We start from the raw sequence: 16496 nt of genomic DNA on the forward strand, positions 1-16496 counted from the left end.
TACCTGCACTGGATAAATTCTTCCAGGAATATTGATAACAGGGCAATGTCCAAAGTAATTAGCAAATTTATCACTATCGACAGTTGCACTCATCAAAATCAGGTTCAGATTTGAGCGTTTTTGCATTATCTCCTTCAAGATGATCAACAGGAAATCAGACTGAACGCTTCTCTCATGAACCTATAACATATAATAGGATCATCAGGAAATCTGTGGACAGCAGCTGTTTTTGTTTACCAAAAGCCAATTGTAGAAATACACATGACATGACAATACTTTGCAACAAAGCGTCCACAAAAAAAATCAATGAACAAAAATTATTAAATGGGAGTACAATACTTATACTATAGACAAAGTATTTGATTCTTTAAATTGTTAAATTGCTCTTTTATCTCAGGCAAAATGACATAGTTTCTTAAAACATTAAATACAATGGAAAACTCCAGTACAATTCCCCAAGAATTTGCAGATTTCCAATTATGGAAATATTTGGATTACAGTTACTGCTCGCTGGCAATATTTAACAGTGTTGCTCCTACACATCCAAAAATTTTAATGCTATATAAAGAAAAATTAAGAAACCAGATTTGCATTTGCAAATATTTCTTTGGGCTGTTTGCTTACTGAAGTTCAGTTGTCCAGACACATGAATTTTGGCTTGATTATGAATCATTCCTGCAATAAGAATCCCATGTACTTAACTCCCATTTTAATCTGATTAAGGCAATCTACGCATTTTGTCCTTTACAACATCTCAATAAAGACAGGTTACCAGAGGCTTCACCTTCACAATTTAATTGTTACATAATGTCAATTTTATGTAGATCCATTGCCAATTCAATGTGTAAACCATTTGGGTACTTATCAAATTCACCGCTTCTCACTTCTCAAATAAATATTTTAAAGCCTTGAGTAATTTTCATTTTCAGAGCCAAATATGGTACATGCCTATAAATCATAAGACCATAAGATACAGAACCAGAATTAGGCCATTTGGCCCATCAAGACTGTTCCACCATTTCATCGTGGCTGATTCATTTTCCCTCTCAGCCCCATCTCCTGCCTTCTTCCCATATCTCATCACGACCTGACCAATCAAGAATCTATCAACCTCTGCCTTAAACATACCCAAATGACTTGGGCTCCTGTCGCAACAAATTCCACAGATGCACCACTCTCTGGCTAAAAAGATTCCTCCACATCTCCGCTCTATAAAGATGCTCATCTGAGGCTGTGTCCTCTGGTCCAGGACTCTCCCACCATTGGAAACATCACCTCTCCATATCCACTCTAATGAGGCCTTTCAACATTCGACAGGTCTCAATTAGGTCACCACTCATTCTTCTGAACTCCAGTGAATACAGATTCAGACCTATCAAACAAGCCATTCAATCCTGGAATAATTTTTGTGAACTTCCTCTGAAACCTCTCCAGTGTCAGCACATTCTTTCTGAGATAAGGGGACCAAAACTGTTCACAATACTCTAAGTGAGGCCTCACCAGTGCCTTACACAGCCTCAACATTACATCCTTGCTTTTATATTATACTAACATTGCATTGGCCCTCCTCACAACTGACTCAACCTGCAAATTAACCTTTAGGGGATCCTGTACAAGGACTCCCAAGACCCTTTGCACCTCAGATGTGTGAATTTTCTCTCCATTTAGAAAACAGTCTACCCTTTCAGTTCTTCCGCATGACCATACACTTCCCAACACTGCATTCCATCTGGCACTTCTTTGCCCATTCTCCTAATCTGTCCAAGTCTTTCTGTAGCCTCTCTACTTCCTCAAAACTACCTGCCCCTCCACCTATCTTCATATTGTTTGCAAGCTCTGCAACAAAGTCTTCAATTCCATCATCCAAGTCATTGACATTTAACAGTCCCAACACAGACCCCTGTGAAATAACACTAGTCACCAGTGGCCAAACAGAAAAGGCTCCCTTTATTCCTACTCTTCGCCTCCTGCCAGTCAGCCACCACTTTAACCAGGTTTATATCTCACATGTAATAGCATGGGCTTTTAACTTGTTAAGCAGCCTCACGTGTGGCACCTTGCCAAAGACCTTCTGAAAATCCAAGCACACAACATCCACTGATTCTCTTGTTTATCCTGCTTGTTATTTCTTCAAAGAATTCCAACAGATTTCTCAGGCAAGATTTTCACTTCAGGAAACCATGCTGACTACGGTCTAATTTATCATGTGCCTCCAAGAACCCCGAAACCACATCCTTAACAATCGACTCCACCATTTTCCCAATCACTGTCAGGCAATCTGGCCTATAATTTTCTTTCTTCTGCCTCTCTCCCTTCTTGAAGAGTGGAATGACATTTGCAATTTTCCAGTCCCAGGGAACTATGCCAGAATCCAGTGATTCTTGAAAGATTATTACTAATGCCTCCACAATCTCTTCAGCCTCCTCTTTCAGAATCCCAGGGTGTATACCATCTGACGTAGGTGACATCTACCTTTGGATCTTTCAGTTTCCCAAGGCCCTTTGATCTAGTAATAACAATTTCACACACTTCTGACCCCTGATCTACATTATGCTGAACATTATTCAATGTTGCTGATGTTGTCATAAATATTCACTGTTCAGGGGCTGGGAGGGATCTTTTTGCCAAACTCAGTTTTCTATGGAGATCAAAAAGTTGTATTTGAGTAAGTTACACTTCCAACCAATATTCTTTGTTCAGCTTCTTATCATAAACAGGAGCCAGTCTTCACTTCAGTAATCAGTCTGAAGTTAAAAGGACAGTTTTGCAAACAGCACTGTCTATAGAGTACAAATTGCTGGCCCACAGCACAGGGGTGATTGCTCAAGAGATGCAGTATTAGACAATAAGGTTAGGTTAATTAGCTTGTATCAAACCAGCCAACACAGGCCAAGTTATTTAGTTCAAGAAAGCTTGCTGATCAGATTGATAATAGCACATCAAATAACTCATTTGTTAATAGTTGTAAGTTTGTGTACTCAAGAAGTCAGCATTGACAGCATTATTTATTGGTTTCTGCGAACTCAGTCTACAGAAGCTTTTAGAGCATTTGTGTGAAAAGGTATCTGAAAAAATATGTATGTGAAGTCATCCAAGTGGCAAAAACAGTATAAATGTGAGAGAGCAGTCAGGCACATTAAAAATGGTCTGGAAACAGCAAGAATGACAGAAAGAAAACTACCTTTGAGCTCTGTGAGGCAGACACTCATACAAAATTTAAGTAGTATCTAAACAAACACTTAACTCACCGAAGTGGGAAGGCTACAAACCAGGTGCCACTAATGCAATCAGTACACATAGGTACTTGACGGTCAGCATACAGTGGGCCAAAAAGGTCATTTCTAATCTGTATTGCACTACAATTCTTAATTACTTTGAAAACTAGTAAATCCCATGGAGCTGATGAACACCACTCTGAGTTTTGAAAGAAGTGGCTGTACAGACAGTGAATAATCTCGGTATTATTCAGCACCATTCTCTAAATTCTGAGAAAGTGGCCACAGATTGGTTAAGTATGAATGAAACCATGAATGAAAAAAAGGAATAAAGTGGTGGGAGATGGGAGAACACCTGCAGGAGGGATAATGCTTGAATCTATTACAAGGATGTACTGTTAAGGTATAGAAACAATTACTGAGCAAAGTCCACATGGATTTATCAAAGGAAAATCACATTGAACTAATGAATTAGAGCTTACTGAGGATGTTGACTATTAGAGTTATTAACAATCAATTGATGTGGTATAGGTAGATTTTCAGACTGTTAGTAGGTTCACACAGAACAATAATGAAGAAGAGAACACATGGAATTTGGGAGTAATATATTCCTGTGAATTGCATGTTGCCCCTAAACAGTTGGATATAGTACCTTGAGATTTATTTTCCTGCAGGCATTTACAGGAAAAAAAATACAATAGGATTTTATGAAAACATGGACAGACGAAGACTGATAAACACTAAAGTACAAAAGACAAACTGTGCAAATAAGAACAATACTGAGAATACAAGTTGTAAAGAGTCCTTGAAAGTGACCCTGGAGGTCATAAAATCAGTTTAGAGTAATGGTGAATGACGCTAGTTCCGTAGCCTGGTGGTGTGGGAATCAAGGCTTCTGTACTTCCTGCCTAATGGTAGCATGGGCATGGGCTGGATGGAGGGGGCATTAGATGATGGATATTTGATACTACTTTGTGGCAGTGCTTCATGTAAATATAATGAATTGCAGAAAGGGCTTTGCCTGTGATGGACTGGGTTATATCCACAACTTTCTGTAGCCTTTTCCGGTCCTGGGCATTGGTGTTTCCATACCAGGCTGTACTGCAAACAGCATAATCTCCACTATACATCTATAGAAGTTGGTCAAAGATTTTGGTAACATTATGGATCTACATCTAAGAAAGTAGAGGCACTGATGTGTCTTCCTTGTGATGACACTTACATGTTGGTTCCAGAAAGATCCTGATATATTGACATCAAGGAATCTCCACCTCTGTTCCTCCAATGAGGACTAGCTCATGGATTTCCAGCTTCTTCCTTCTGCAGTAGATAATCAGTTCTTTGGTTTGATGACATTGAGTAAGAGGTTATTGTTGTGGCACCACTCAACCAGATTTTCAATCTCCCTCTGAATAAGGGTCTCCAAAAGATTGGGAGGCTATGACTCATGGGGTATTGCAAATTATTTCATGTGATTTTCCCAAATTTGCTGATGGCGCAAAAGTGGGAATGTGACTGAATATAAAGAGAGTAAAGAGAATTTCAGCAAGCTGAATGAGTGGTCAACAACATGGTACACAACATGGAAAAATATGAAGTTATTCACTTCAGTAGCAAAAACAGAAATACTGAGTACTTTTTAATTAAAGAGAAATTAGGAAATGTTGATGTACAAAATGACCTTGGTATCCTTGTACACAAGCCATTGAATGTTTCCCTGCAAAACGTAATTAGGAAGGTCAATGGCATGTTGGTCTTTACTGCAAAAGGATTTCAATATATGACCAAAAATGTCTTTATACATCTGCTCAAGATCTTGGTGAAATTCCAGCTGTGGTATTATATACAAGTTTTGTCACCTTACCTAAATATGATTCACAATGAAACTCATTTTATTTAATATTTAAGTGTTCAAAAATGATAGTTCAGCACCTGGCTCACCCATCAATCTGAAATGTGAACGGGGTACAAACTGTGGACAAGGTGTGTGTCCAGTGATGGAGTTGTCATCACATATCCAATACAGTCCAGACTCCAGTAGTGAATCTTTGGAATTCTCTACCAAAGAATAACTTGGAGACTCTGACATTGATTCCAACTAAAATAGAGACCAGTAGAGCTTACGTGAATCACAGAATATGTCAGGAAAATTATGAGAAAGTAGAAGATCAGTCAATGTTTTGCTGAGTGGCTGAGCAAACTTGAAGGACCAGAAGGTCTATTCCTGCTACTATCTACGATGTTCTGTGATTTATCTGGACATGAAAATTTGCATCTAAGCTACATCAAAACATACCATAGTACACTTTTATAACCTAGGAACAAGTAAAAAGTTTCAATTGAATTTTTCTAACCTCATCCACAATTACATGGGTCACACTGGTAAGAAGTCCATCTTGTTGTAGTTTCCGCAGCAAGACACCTGTGGTGCAGTATAGAAGTCGACATGATTCTCCAACTTTTGTTTCCAGTCTGATTTGATAACCACAAAGAGAGTTCTACAAATTAAGATAAAGCATATTTTATAAATTGCTTCTTTGTAAGTGTTTGAAATTTATGAATCAACCTCAGAAACTATAAACTCTTTTGAATGCAATTAATTACCATTTCCTACAAAATAACAACCTTCTCTTGATATTCAATACCATTACTGAGTTCCCTCCTATAAAATTCTACTCATAATTTATAAGAACTAAACGAGACCAGTCACGTAAATACTGTGGCTGCAAGAATACATCTGAAGTTGATGACCTGTCTTACTCCTCAAAACTTATTTGCAATACAGAGAAATTAAGCCTGGATAAGTGGAACTCTGAACATTCACTTTCAGTACATTGGTGCTTGCGTGGATTTTCTACAAAATGAACTCACCCACATTATTTTTACAATACCACCCTTATCTGGGAATGAGAGGCAGGCACATGTAAATATTGCCACCAGCAGGTTTCCCTCTCCACTGTACTCTGAAGATCTCAGTTGCCTCTTCAGGATCTATAACTCATTTCAATAAACTGAACATCCACAAATAAAGGTTATAAAGCCATATCTCCCCACAATTATCTCAGAGTCTCAAACTTAATATGATGCCCCGTCATTTTGTCATTGTTCTGCTTTGACTCTTGTTTGATCAGCAATGCATTCACATCCATCTTTGATCTTCATAAATTAACATTTCAAAGGGAGCCTCATTTTCTCTGCTAATTTGAGATAATGCATTCTTCAACGAATAGTGCTGGGCCAACAAGATTAAGCCCTCTGAATTTAGAGTTTATGATATTTCCCATGTTTAACTCTTCTATTTTGCTTCTGATTGTTGATTTTATTTTGAAATTCTCTTGTTTCTAGGTACCTGTTTCACCACCAGTCCACATACTGCAGTTAGCTTACTTGTCAAGACTTAATATGAAAAATGTATGTGATGCCTAAAATCAACTTAAGAGTTAGAAACACTAAGAGTCACTTGGCCTATATATCCATATTGAGTCTACTAACCAGTACTGAAGGCCAATTAGATTAGATTTTTCATCCAGCTGTCATCCCAAACCAAACAATCTGAAAATTAATCATTAATTTATTGACCTTATTGTTAGTTCCTTCAGTGATGGCATAATCACAAAAGAAGGGCTTAAGGCTAGTTTTTAAAACGATGCCTCTATTCCTCTCCAAACTATATATCTTACTTTTCCTCCAGGGCCATCTTCACAACCAAGCTCCTCGCAAACTCTTGTTGCCAAACTCACTGCTGAAATCCTTCGAGGCTGAGTACAAACAATATTGCATTTAGGATTTGCACTTGACAGTAAATCTTCCAACAGGAACTGAGGTATTTGAGTGCTTTTTCCACTGCCAGTTTCACCTGCCACAACTACTACTCTATGTTTTCGCAGGGTTTCAATAATTTGCATTTTGTGTTGAAATACAGGTAGGAACTGTCTATCTTTTAAATGTTTTTGAAACTTGCTGGAACTCTGCAAATTTTTAAAAATAGTCTTCGCCGAATCTAAATTATCTGGCTTCTGTTTATCAAAAGATAAGCTTTGGAAGTCATCTTCAGTTATCAAATTCTCCCAGGAGTCTTCTGGATCCTCTGCTGTCATAGAAACACAAGTGGTTGGCTGCTGTTTTAATGTGTTTAACAGTCTGCTGATAAATTGTTCACGTGGCTTATTTTTTTCTATCCTTTTTTTCTCAGTTTTCTGCTTTTCAGCTTCACTCCATTCAATCCACACATCCCGATATGTAGGTGGAAGCAACTGATGTACAGCCTAAAATATTTAAATAAATATTGTTAAATTTGAAGCATAAATACATGCAAAAATTATCTTACTTAGGCATGAATGACATCCTCTGAAGTTCTTGACAATCAGTATATGATGTCATTTCCTTCGTGATTATTCAGTTAAAATTCTGAACTGCCATGCATAAATTCACAATGGACACATTAAAAATATAAGGGACTAGAAAGTTCCTTCACTTCTTTTCTAAAAAAAACAAATGTAATCTGATCAACACCACTCACTTGTTAATTATTAACTGTCGCAATGTTTAATTAAGAGCCATAATCTGTGAGCAGCGTTTAAATAAATAATTCTGAAGTTAGTTCAGTGAAAAGAATTGATGTGTTTACAGGAGGCAGTGACTATAAAATCTATAAATAAAGAAGTTAAGCAATTAAGTTGAAGTCTAACTGAAAAAAGCACAGGGAAGTGCATTCATGATTCACTATAGTCAGTTTAATTTTTGGATAAAGATTTTTCTCCTTAATACTCCTGATGATTGGTCATTGTAAATGCCTATTTTGTGCTGTTTCTCAATAAATAAAGCATAAATAAGTCATTGCTTTATCAAACATCCACGTACATCTTTCAAAATGTTATTACAGAAATCACAGGAGATAACATTTTGATTATCTCTGTTTTTACAACTTCATGTCTCAAAGGTGCCAATGCTATTGGTGCTGCAAGTTGTAATCCTTCTTAAAGCATAAAAATATGCTGCTTTCTGAATTAATTCAGTATCAGATACATAATTAATGCACATTTAATATTTGATCTTACCTGTCCTCTTACTAAATGCCAAAGAGCCAATGTAGATGCCAGATGTTGGGCTTGCATGCTATCTTCTGTGAGAATTGTGGGACATACTTCTAGTATCCCATCTTTCTGTCTGTTTACTCTTACACTGAATAAAAACAACACGTAACAGCAGGTTAATGCCAGAGCATTCTAATGTTAAACTTTTAGCTCATCACTGAAAAACATTTGCAAAGAATAATTCTGAGAAAGGATTTCAAAGGATATGACCACATTAATGGAATTAGCCAATAGATATACCAAGCAACAAACAGCAGGCTTGCATTTCCAACCAGGCTCATACTCCACAGAAACACTTCTGTTCTTTTTTCATCATGAAGCAACTTAGGCAGATTTTTCTAAAGATAACTCAGGCTAAACAGCTTGGTAAAGCAATGGCCTCTAATGGATTGAGGCCATTGATGGAATTTCAAATTAACAGTCCCACCATTTTACACTTAAACTTCAAAATTATACACAAATTATTTTCAAAATAGCAAATACTACAGCATCAAATTTGAGCACAGCTCAAATCTTATCTATATGTTTAATTATAAAATAGAAAACCTAATAAACACCTTCATCTTATCAAAAAAAGGCAGACCAAGCCCCACAAGGATTTATAAGCATCATTAAATAGAATTTAAATTAAAAACTAATACAATATTAATACTTGCATTTAGAGGCAATGTATTAACAGACATATCTGTTGTAAAATAGAGCTATTCATTATGATAATTGAACCCACATCAACAGGTCTGCCATCAATACAGATAAACTTGCACTTCAAAATTAAAAGAAATCAAATAAAGGCTTTATATCAGCAATACTATCAAGCAATGAAATTAACATAAATTCTACACTCTGGAAACTAATTTTCATCCCCAGATACAAGGAACATGCACAAAGAATACCAAAAACAACACTCGACACTAAGGAGACAGAGGATAAGGAATAACTGGAAAAAATTAAAGGTAAAGAAAACAAGGAAAACAGAGGGTAAAAGTTGTTTAAAATAAAAGCTGTAATTGCAACTAGATTGCAATAATTTCTTGAATAAATAAAGAAAACATGCATTGGATGAGTAAAACAGAAATTGTCTTTGAACAAACGTTATAATGATGGGTGGAGGTTTGGTAAGATTTTCTTGTATAATTTCTCACAAGTAGTACAACAAAACGCACAAACCTACACTTCCAGAATCTACCCACAGGGATTTTACGATAGTTCGGAGCTGGACCAGTGGGGATGTTTTTCCGACACCAGTCAATCAGAAACTGCTTGGGAGATTTACCAGTCCAACTTCGCGATGAGTAGTCAAAGTTCCGCACATCCTTTGGCTCATGTTTTGCTGTAACAATTAACAGGGCAAAATAATTTAAGAATCCCTATTATTTTCAAAATATGTTCTGAAATACAGTATTAAATTGGAGATATCACACTACTCGCATACTTACTTTCTTCTTTTACTTTCTGTGCAGATTCTTCTAGAAAATTTAAATTAAGGGCACCATCATGTGCTTCATCAAGAGGTTTGGTAGAGCTTTTGTCAGTCTTTTTAAAATCTGCCATCTTTATTGAAGGATCAAAAGCAGGATGTTTTTCCAACTCTTTAATCTCTACAATAAATTTTAAAAATAGACCATTTTATTGGAAATGCAAGAACAAGGTCAAACTACTGTGTGCTAATGTCAAAAATTCAGTTCTATTGATATACAGTACAGAAAAATTCAGCAAGAACAATTCAAAAGTTGCAAACTGTTTTGATATTATGGAATCATTTACAACCTACATTCACCATTTTTATGCCTTTCAAGTATTTACTTATAATTTAACAGTTTACTTTTTTTCAAACCAGCTTAATCCAATTTGTTGCTGGACTATTGACTTACACAAGGTTATTCTCCTCACTTTCCACAAAACCAGAAAATGGTCACAGGCTACAGGAAGTTATTGATCAGCTGGTAAAATGCAATTTAATCCTGATAAAAGCAAAGTGATGTGTTTGAGAGGCCAATCACTGTCGGTTAATAATGATTGTTAGCTTTGCTTTCCTCAATATTATCACAGTTAAACATAAGGATGATGTATTTTCTGACTTTGTATGAATAATGCTGTAGGATTTATGATGTTCATACAAATCAAGAAAACTAACTCCCAATAGGGAGAGCATCTCATTTAAAAAGTACACACATATACAAAGACATTACTTTCAAACAAAGTACATTTTGGAGAAGAATCATAGCAGGACTATTTTGATGGAGCATTTAGGATCTATTTGGGTTCACAGAGAATCTTCGACAAAATTATTTCATAAACCTTACCCTGCTGGAGATCCTTAATTCTTTCACCTGCTTCTCTTTGAGCATGTTTGTTATTATTTTGCTTAAATAACAGTGCCCGGTCTTTGGTATCAAGTAGTTTTGCTGTCAGCTCCAAGTAAAGAGTATTCTGTTTAATAATAGAAGCGAAAATCCATTAAAATGCTACCAAAGTCAGTGTCCTTAAATACTTAAAACACTTTATGCCAAGTATGTTTTGACTGAGTTCTGAAATTCTGGTAAGAAACAAAAAGTACCATCCAACCCTTCTAACTAATGAGTGTAACTTTTTTGTGTTTCATTTTTCAAGGTGGAATTGACTTATTGTCATATATACTGATGGACTATATAATAAATTGATCTATATGCACAGTGTGCAAGACAAAAGGCTCACTCAGAAAGCCAGGAGGTATGGGATCTAAGGAAACATAGCCATTTGGACTCAGAATTGGCTTGCCTACAGATGGTAGACGGTATTAGTAGATGGGACATCTTCTGCCTAGAGGTTGGTGACCAGGGATATGTTCTAGGTCCTCTGCTCTTTGTGATTTTTAGAAGTGATTTGGATGAGGAAGTGGATGGGAGATTAGTAAATTTGCAGATGACAGAAAAATGGGTGGCATTGCGTACAGTGCAGAAGGTTGTTGTACATTACAATGGGACACTGATAGGATGCAGAGCTAGGCTGAGAGGTGGCAGATGGAGTTCAAACCGGAAAACTGAAGGCAGAGTAAGGGTTAAGGGGAGGATTCCTAGCAGTGTGAAAGAACAGAGGGACCTTGGGGTCCATGCAAATTGATAGGATGGTTAAGAAGGAGATTGAAGTGTTGGCCTTCATTAGTCAGGGTATAGAGCTCAGAGCCACAAGGTAATGTTGAACAAGCTAGGGTTTTGCCTTTGGAGTGAAAGAGGAGGAGTGGCTTGATTGAGGTTTCAGGAACAGCTTCTTCCCCTCCACCATCAGATTTCTGAATGGTCAATGGACCTGAACACGTACTCAGTATTTTTTCCTCTCGTTTGCACTACCTATTTTTATACATGCTGTACTTATTGTAATTTATGGTTTTTATTACTATCTATCACAATGTATCACTGCCACAAACCAATGAATTTCATGACATATGCCAGTGATATTAAACCTAATTCTGATAAGCTGATAAGGCATAGATAGAGTGGGCAGCCTTTTGTCCAGGGCAGAAATGGCTAATACAAGTGGGCATAATTTTCAGGTAACTGGAGGTGGTAGTTTTTTTTTTAAGTGACTGGAGGAACATAGATGTTAAGAGGTTGTTTTTTTTTAAATACTACCTTTGCTCATTGTGGCCAAAAAGTTCTATCTTAGCTTCATCAGTCCACAGAACTTGTTTCCAAAATGCATCAGGCTTGTTTAGACTTTAACTGATGAAGTTAAAATAGAACTTTTTGGTCGCAATGAGCAAAGGTATGTTTGGAGAAAAGAGGGTGCAGAATTTCATGAAAAGAACACCTCTCCAACGGTTAAGCGCGGGGGTGGATCGATCATGCTTTGGGCTTGTGTTGCAGCCAGTGGCACGGGAATATTTACTGGTAGAGGGAAAAATGAATTCAATTAAATACCAGCAAATTTTGGAAGCAAACATCACACCGTCTGTAAAAAAGCCGAAGATGAAAAGAGGATGGCTTCTACAACAGGATAATGATCCTAAACACACCTCAAAATCCACAATGGACTACCTCAAGAGGCGCAAGCTGAAGGTTTTACCATGGCCCTCACAGTCCCCTGACCTGTGGATCTGTGAATCTGTGGATAGACCTCAACAGAGCAGTGCATGCAAGACGGCCCAAGAATCTCACAGAACTAGAAGCCTTTTGCAAGGAAGAATGGGTGAAAATCCCCCAAGCAAGAATTGAAAGACTCTTAGCAGGCTACAAAAAGCATTTGCAAGCTGTGATACTTGCCAAAGGGGGTGTTACTAAGTACTGCCATGCAGGGTGCCCAAACTTTTGCTTTGGGCCCTTTTCCTTTTTTGTTATTTTGAAACTGTGAAAGATGGAAATAAAAAAGTTTTCCTGCTTAAAATATTAAAGAAATGTGTCATCTTTAACATTATGCCTTTTGGAAATCAGTTCATCTTTTACTCGCTTAGCTATTCACAGTAACAGAAATTTTGACCGGGATGCCCAAACTTTTGCATGCCACTGTATATGACATATCGAAAATAATTTGCTTAGATGTATGAAAGTCTTGAGAATTCCAGCAAATGTTTGAGTCAAAAAATAGAAGGCACACTTATTAAAAAGAATTTTTACAAAAAAAGTGCTGGAAAGTGTGGAATTAATTTACTTAAGATTTTCTGAGATTTCAATTATTACATAGAAACACAGAAATTATAAACAATAGTATTATTGTAATACTAGCTTGCATGCAAATGTTTAACAATTTATAATTAAAGAAAAACAAGAACACGCCATCCACCTCCTTTGCATTTCATAATAACATCTGTGCTCAATGTCAGCAAAGCCAAGGAACTGATTGTGAACTTCAGCATGGGAAAGTTAGGCAAACACACACTAAATGAAGAATCTGCAATGCAAAGGTTGAGCAGCTAGCTACACATTCCTGGATGACAATGTCTCAAGGGTATCTACTCTGGGCTGAGCACATAGATGCAAGAATGAAAACAGTGCACCAGTGTCTCTGCTTTCTTAGAAGTTTAAGAAGATTTAGCATTACATTAAAGATGTCAAACTTCTATAGACATTGGAAAACATTCTGACCAGTTGTATCACAGCCAGGAACGGAAACTCAAACAACACACAGCAGAAATGTAAGAGACTACAGAGTAGTGGACTCAGCCAGTTCCATCATGGGTACAACTCTCCCCACCAATGACATTTACAAGAGGTGACATCTCAGAAAGACGACTACATCATTAATGACCCCCACCATGCCCTTTTCCGTGATGCTCCTGTTAGATATAGGACCCCAAGGACCTACACATCAAAGTTTAATAGCCTCTTCCCGTTTGGTTCTTGAAGCAACCTGAAACACCCCAACACTACCTTGGACTACATTCTTTTTTTGCTTCTTGAACTTGCACTAATGTTTTTATTGTTCAAGTTATGTATAATTTATATCATTTTAAGTTTATGTTAACTTATGTCTGTAATTTATTGTACAATGGTTGCAAAAAATTATTTTTATGCCACCTATACCTGAGCATGTATGCCTATGATAAAAAACTTGAACCTGAAATCATAATCCATGGATGGTATTTCATTTTCCAATGAACTACAGTACTATGTTACTTCTAAGTTATAAAGACACTAACAATTTTGGCACATTGTTCAAAATAATTTTCATACTCACTGGATCAAAGTGTTCTTCCTTTTCAGGTACTTTGTTATCCTGATCGATTTCTTCATCGTCACTCCCACTGCCTGCTGCTTCAGCGTATTGTAAAATCCAATCCTTCATGCTCACTCGGGAGCTTTGACTTTCCGCTGTCTATCATCAAAGCAATATATAGCAACTTAAAATTCTTCATCTTCAAATTGGGTATACAGTGAATTTCAGTTAATTGGGACAAGTTGGGACCAGTACATTTTGGCCCAATTAAGTGGTTGCCGCAAATAGTTATAAAAAGACAAACTACCATCTGATTACGTATTTAACTGAAATACAGAACAAATTAAAATACCATTACTACTACAGTAATATAAATCTGTTTTAGTTCCTAATAATTATCGAAGGAATTAAGTCGTTGTATGCTGCTGTGTTCTTTTGATTGACTGCAAATAATATTGGCATTTCATTATCTAGTGTAGATAATGGACTACTTTCATACAATCCTTTCGACAATTACATCCTCCAAATCCACATTTTCATTGCAACCTTCAAGATGATTGTTGATACCTTCAAATTCTTTATAGCTCCTAACTTGAAGTATTGTCTTACTCCTTATTTCTCACCATCTATCAGTGACAGAAATCACGGCTTTTTGAATACAAACACACGCAAATGATGCTGTTTAAAATCTGTTTGCTCCAAGCATGGTGTAGTGTCTAATGGCCACACAAGCACACACAACTGATGCTAGTTAGGAACCATTCGACAAGTTTGCCCCAGTGAAGTGGCAAAGCGTCCCAAATAAACGAAGGGAATCCCTCAAACACGAGAAAATCTGCAGATGCTGCAATTTCAAGCAACACACATAAAAGTTGCTGGTGAACGCAGCAGGCCAGGCAGCATCTCTGGACGAAGGGTCTCAGCCTAAAACGTGGACTCCTAGAGATGTTGCCTGACCTGCTGCGTTCACCAGCAACTTTTAAGTGTGTTGGTTGAAGGGAATTCCTGCTATTTTCTTGATTAGTTTTTGTTCTTTAAGAGTTGGCCCAAATAAGTGGCTACCCTGATTGATCGGAATCGACCATATTTAAACCAGAAGTTGATAAGATTTTCAATTAGTAAGGGCATCAAAGGTTACAGGGAGAAGGCAGAAGAATGGGGTTGAGATTAAAAACTACCATGATTGAGTGGAGGAGCAGACTCAATGGGCTGAATGGTCTAATTCTGCTCCGTAGGTTATGGTCTTATATAGACCTAATTTAGAATCCTAATTCTGTCCCTTACAAAAGGAATCAGTCACCTCTCTCTGCATAAATTGTTGAAATATAAGAGTACACCTAAAAGGAAAGGTTGAGCAGATGGGACTAATCTGTTGAAAACTAAAATTTGAAGCAAAGACTAAAATTACAAGTATGAAAAAATGCTAAAAGTAGAAACATACAAGCTATCAATTTGACTCCAAGATATCAACACAAGGAATTCATAAGATACAATTCATGGTGGGTTTGGAAACAATGGGGATCTTCCTACTGTAGGGAATAGTAGAGGAAAATAGTACAGAGCCACTTAATGAGAAACTGGCAGAATATTTGATAAAGGAGGAAAGGTAGAAGTCCAAGTACAACATAAACACTATCATGGAGTACAGTGTCATGGTACAGGAAGCAACAAGCGTAACTCATTTTTTTAAAATTTAGCCTCTTTTCTAGAAAAATGAAATAGAAAGAGGTTTAGTATTCTCACCTTTGGCTGAGGATTGTCACTGCACTTCTTTTTCTCAGATACTTCATGGTTTGTTGCACACTTTACAGGCATTTGAAATTTGGGCTTGCTCTTAATCTCTTCTTCCTGCAGTTTCTGACTGAATCCATCAGGTAACGACTCTTGTAAAAAGAAATATTATGTTGCTCTGAATTAACTTCTCTCCTAATTCAATTAAATCATTCCAATTTAAAATCACTTGAATAAAAACCCAATTCTTTGTGAAATCCACTAAATATATAGAGCTGACAAGGTTGCATGTGATTATAGTTAGGATGTGGGTAAACGTCTACAATACCTACATGCAAAGATCCTGAATTCTGTTGCCCCAAATGCAGACCCTTTTCTTTTTCATGTATAGTGGATTCCAGTTAATTGGGACACATTGGTCCAGTACATTTTGGCCCAATTAAGCAGCTGTCTCAATTAGCCAAAGTTTCATGGAAATTGTTAAAAAGGTATCAAAAAAAAGCAAACTTAACTGAGTAACAAATCATGTATGTAAGTGCAATACAGAACAAATGAACTATCAATACTACTGGTGGTTGTCTGTCATATCCCATGATGACAGGAAACTCGTGCAGGAGAGTTTTTAAAATGGAAAAGCTAAGGTCGTTCCACACTCTCGACCTTGGATGTCTGGGTCCAGCGGGATAAGTAAACATCACAACTGAGGTCTTCCCAGGGTGCAGTGGATGAATATGACTTCTGTGCCTTGTCATGCCCTTCGATCTCCATGTAGCATTGCAGAAACCCCTGCCTGGCTGTTGGATCTCACCGCAGATCTGATCTGCCAAAG

General features: G+C 37.1%; 1 protein-coding gene across 2 annotated transcripts in view; it reads right to left on the reverse strand.

Moving 5' to 3' along the window:
• The window catches only part of dhx29 (DEAH (Asp-Glu-Ala-His) box polypeptide 29), an 85196-nt gene that overhangs the window by 55917 nt on the left and 12783 nt on the right, over nucleotides 1–16496 (reverse strand). For both annotated transcript variants that reach the window (XM_063042926.1, XM_063042927.1), the window contains exons 5-13: nucleotides 15680–15819; nucleotides 13958–14095; nucleotides 10612–10738; nucleotides 9745–9906; nucleotides 9476–9638; nucleotides 8273–8396; nucleotides 6896–7480; nucleotides 5570–5713; nucleotides 4–180 (exon numbers count right to left, since the gene is read on the reverse strand). In XM_063042926.1, coding sequence (XP_062898996.1) covers nucleotides 4–180; nucleotides 5570–5713; nucleotides 6896–7480; nucleotides 8273–8396; nucleotides 9476–9638; nucleotides 9745–9906; nucleotides 10612–10738; nucleotides 13958–14095; nucleotides 15680–15819 — 1760 coding nt within the window. The remainder of the gene's footprint in view (nucleotides 1–3; nucleotides 181–5569; nucleotides 5714–6895; nucleotides 7481–8272; nucleotides 8397–9475; nucleotides 9639–9744; nucleotides 9907–10611; nucleotides 10739–13957; nucleotides 14096–15679; nucleotides 15820–16496) is intronic.

The sequence above is a fragment of the Mobula hypostoma genome, chromosome 3 (genome assembly GCF_963921235.1).
Source record: "Mobula hypostoma chromosome 3, sMobHyp1.1, whole genome shotgun sequence".
Classification (NCBI taxonomy): domain Eukaryota; kingdom Metazoa; phylum Chordata; class Chondrichthyes; order Myliobatiformes; family Myliobatidae; genus Mobula; species Mobula hypostoma.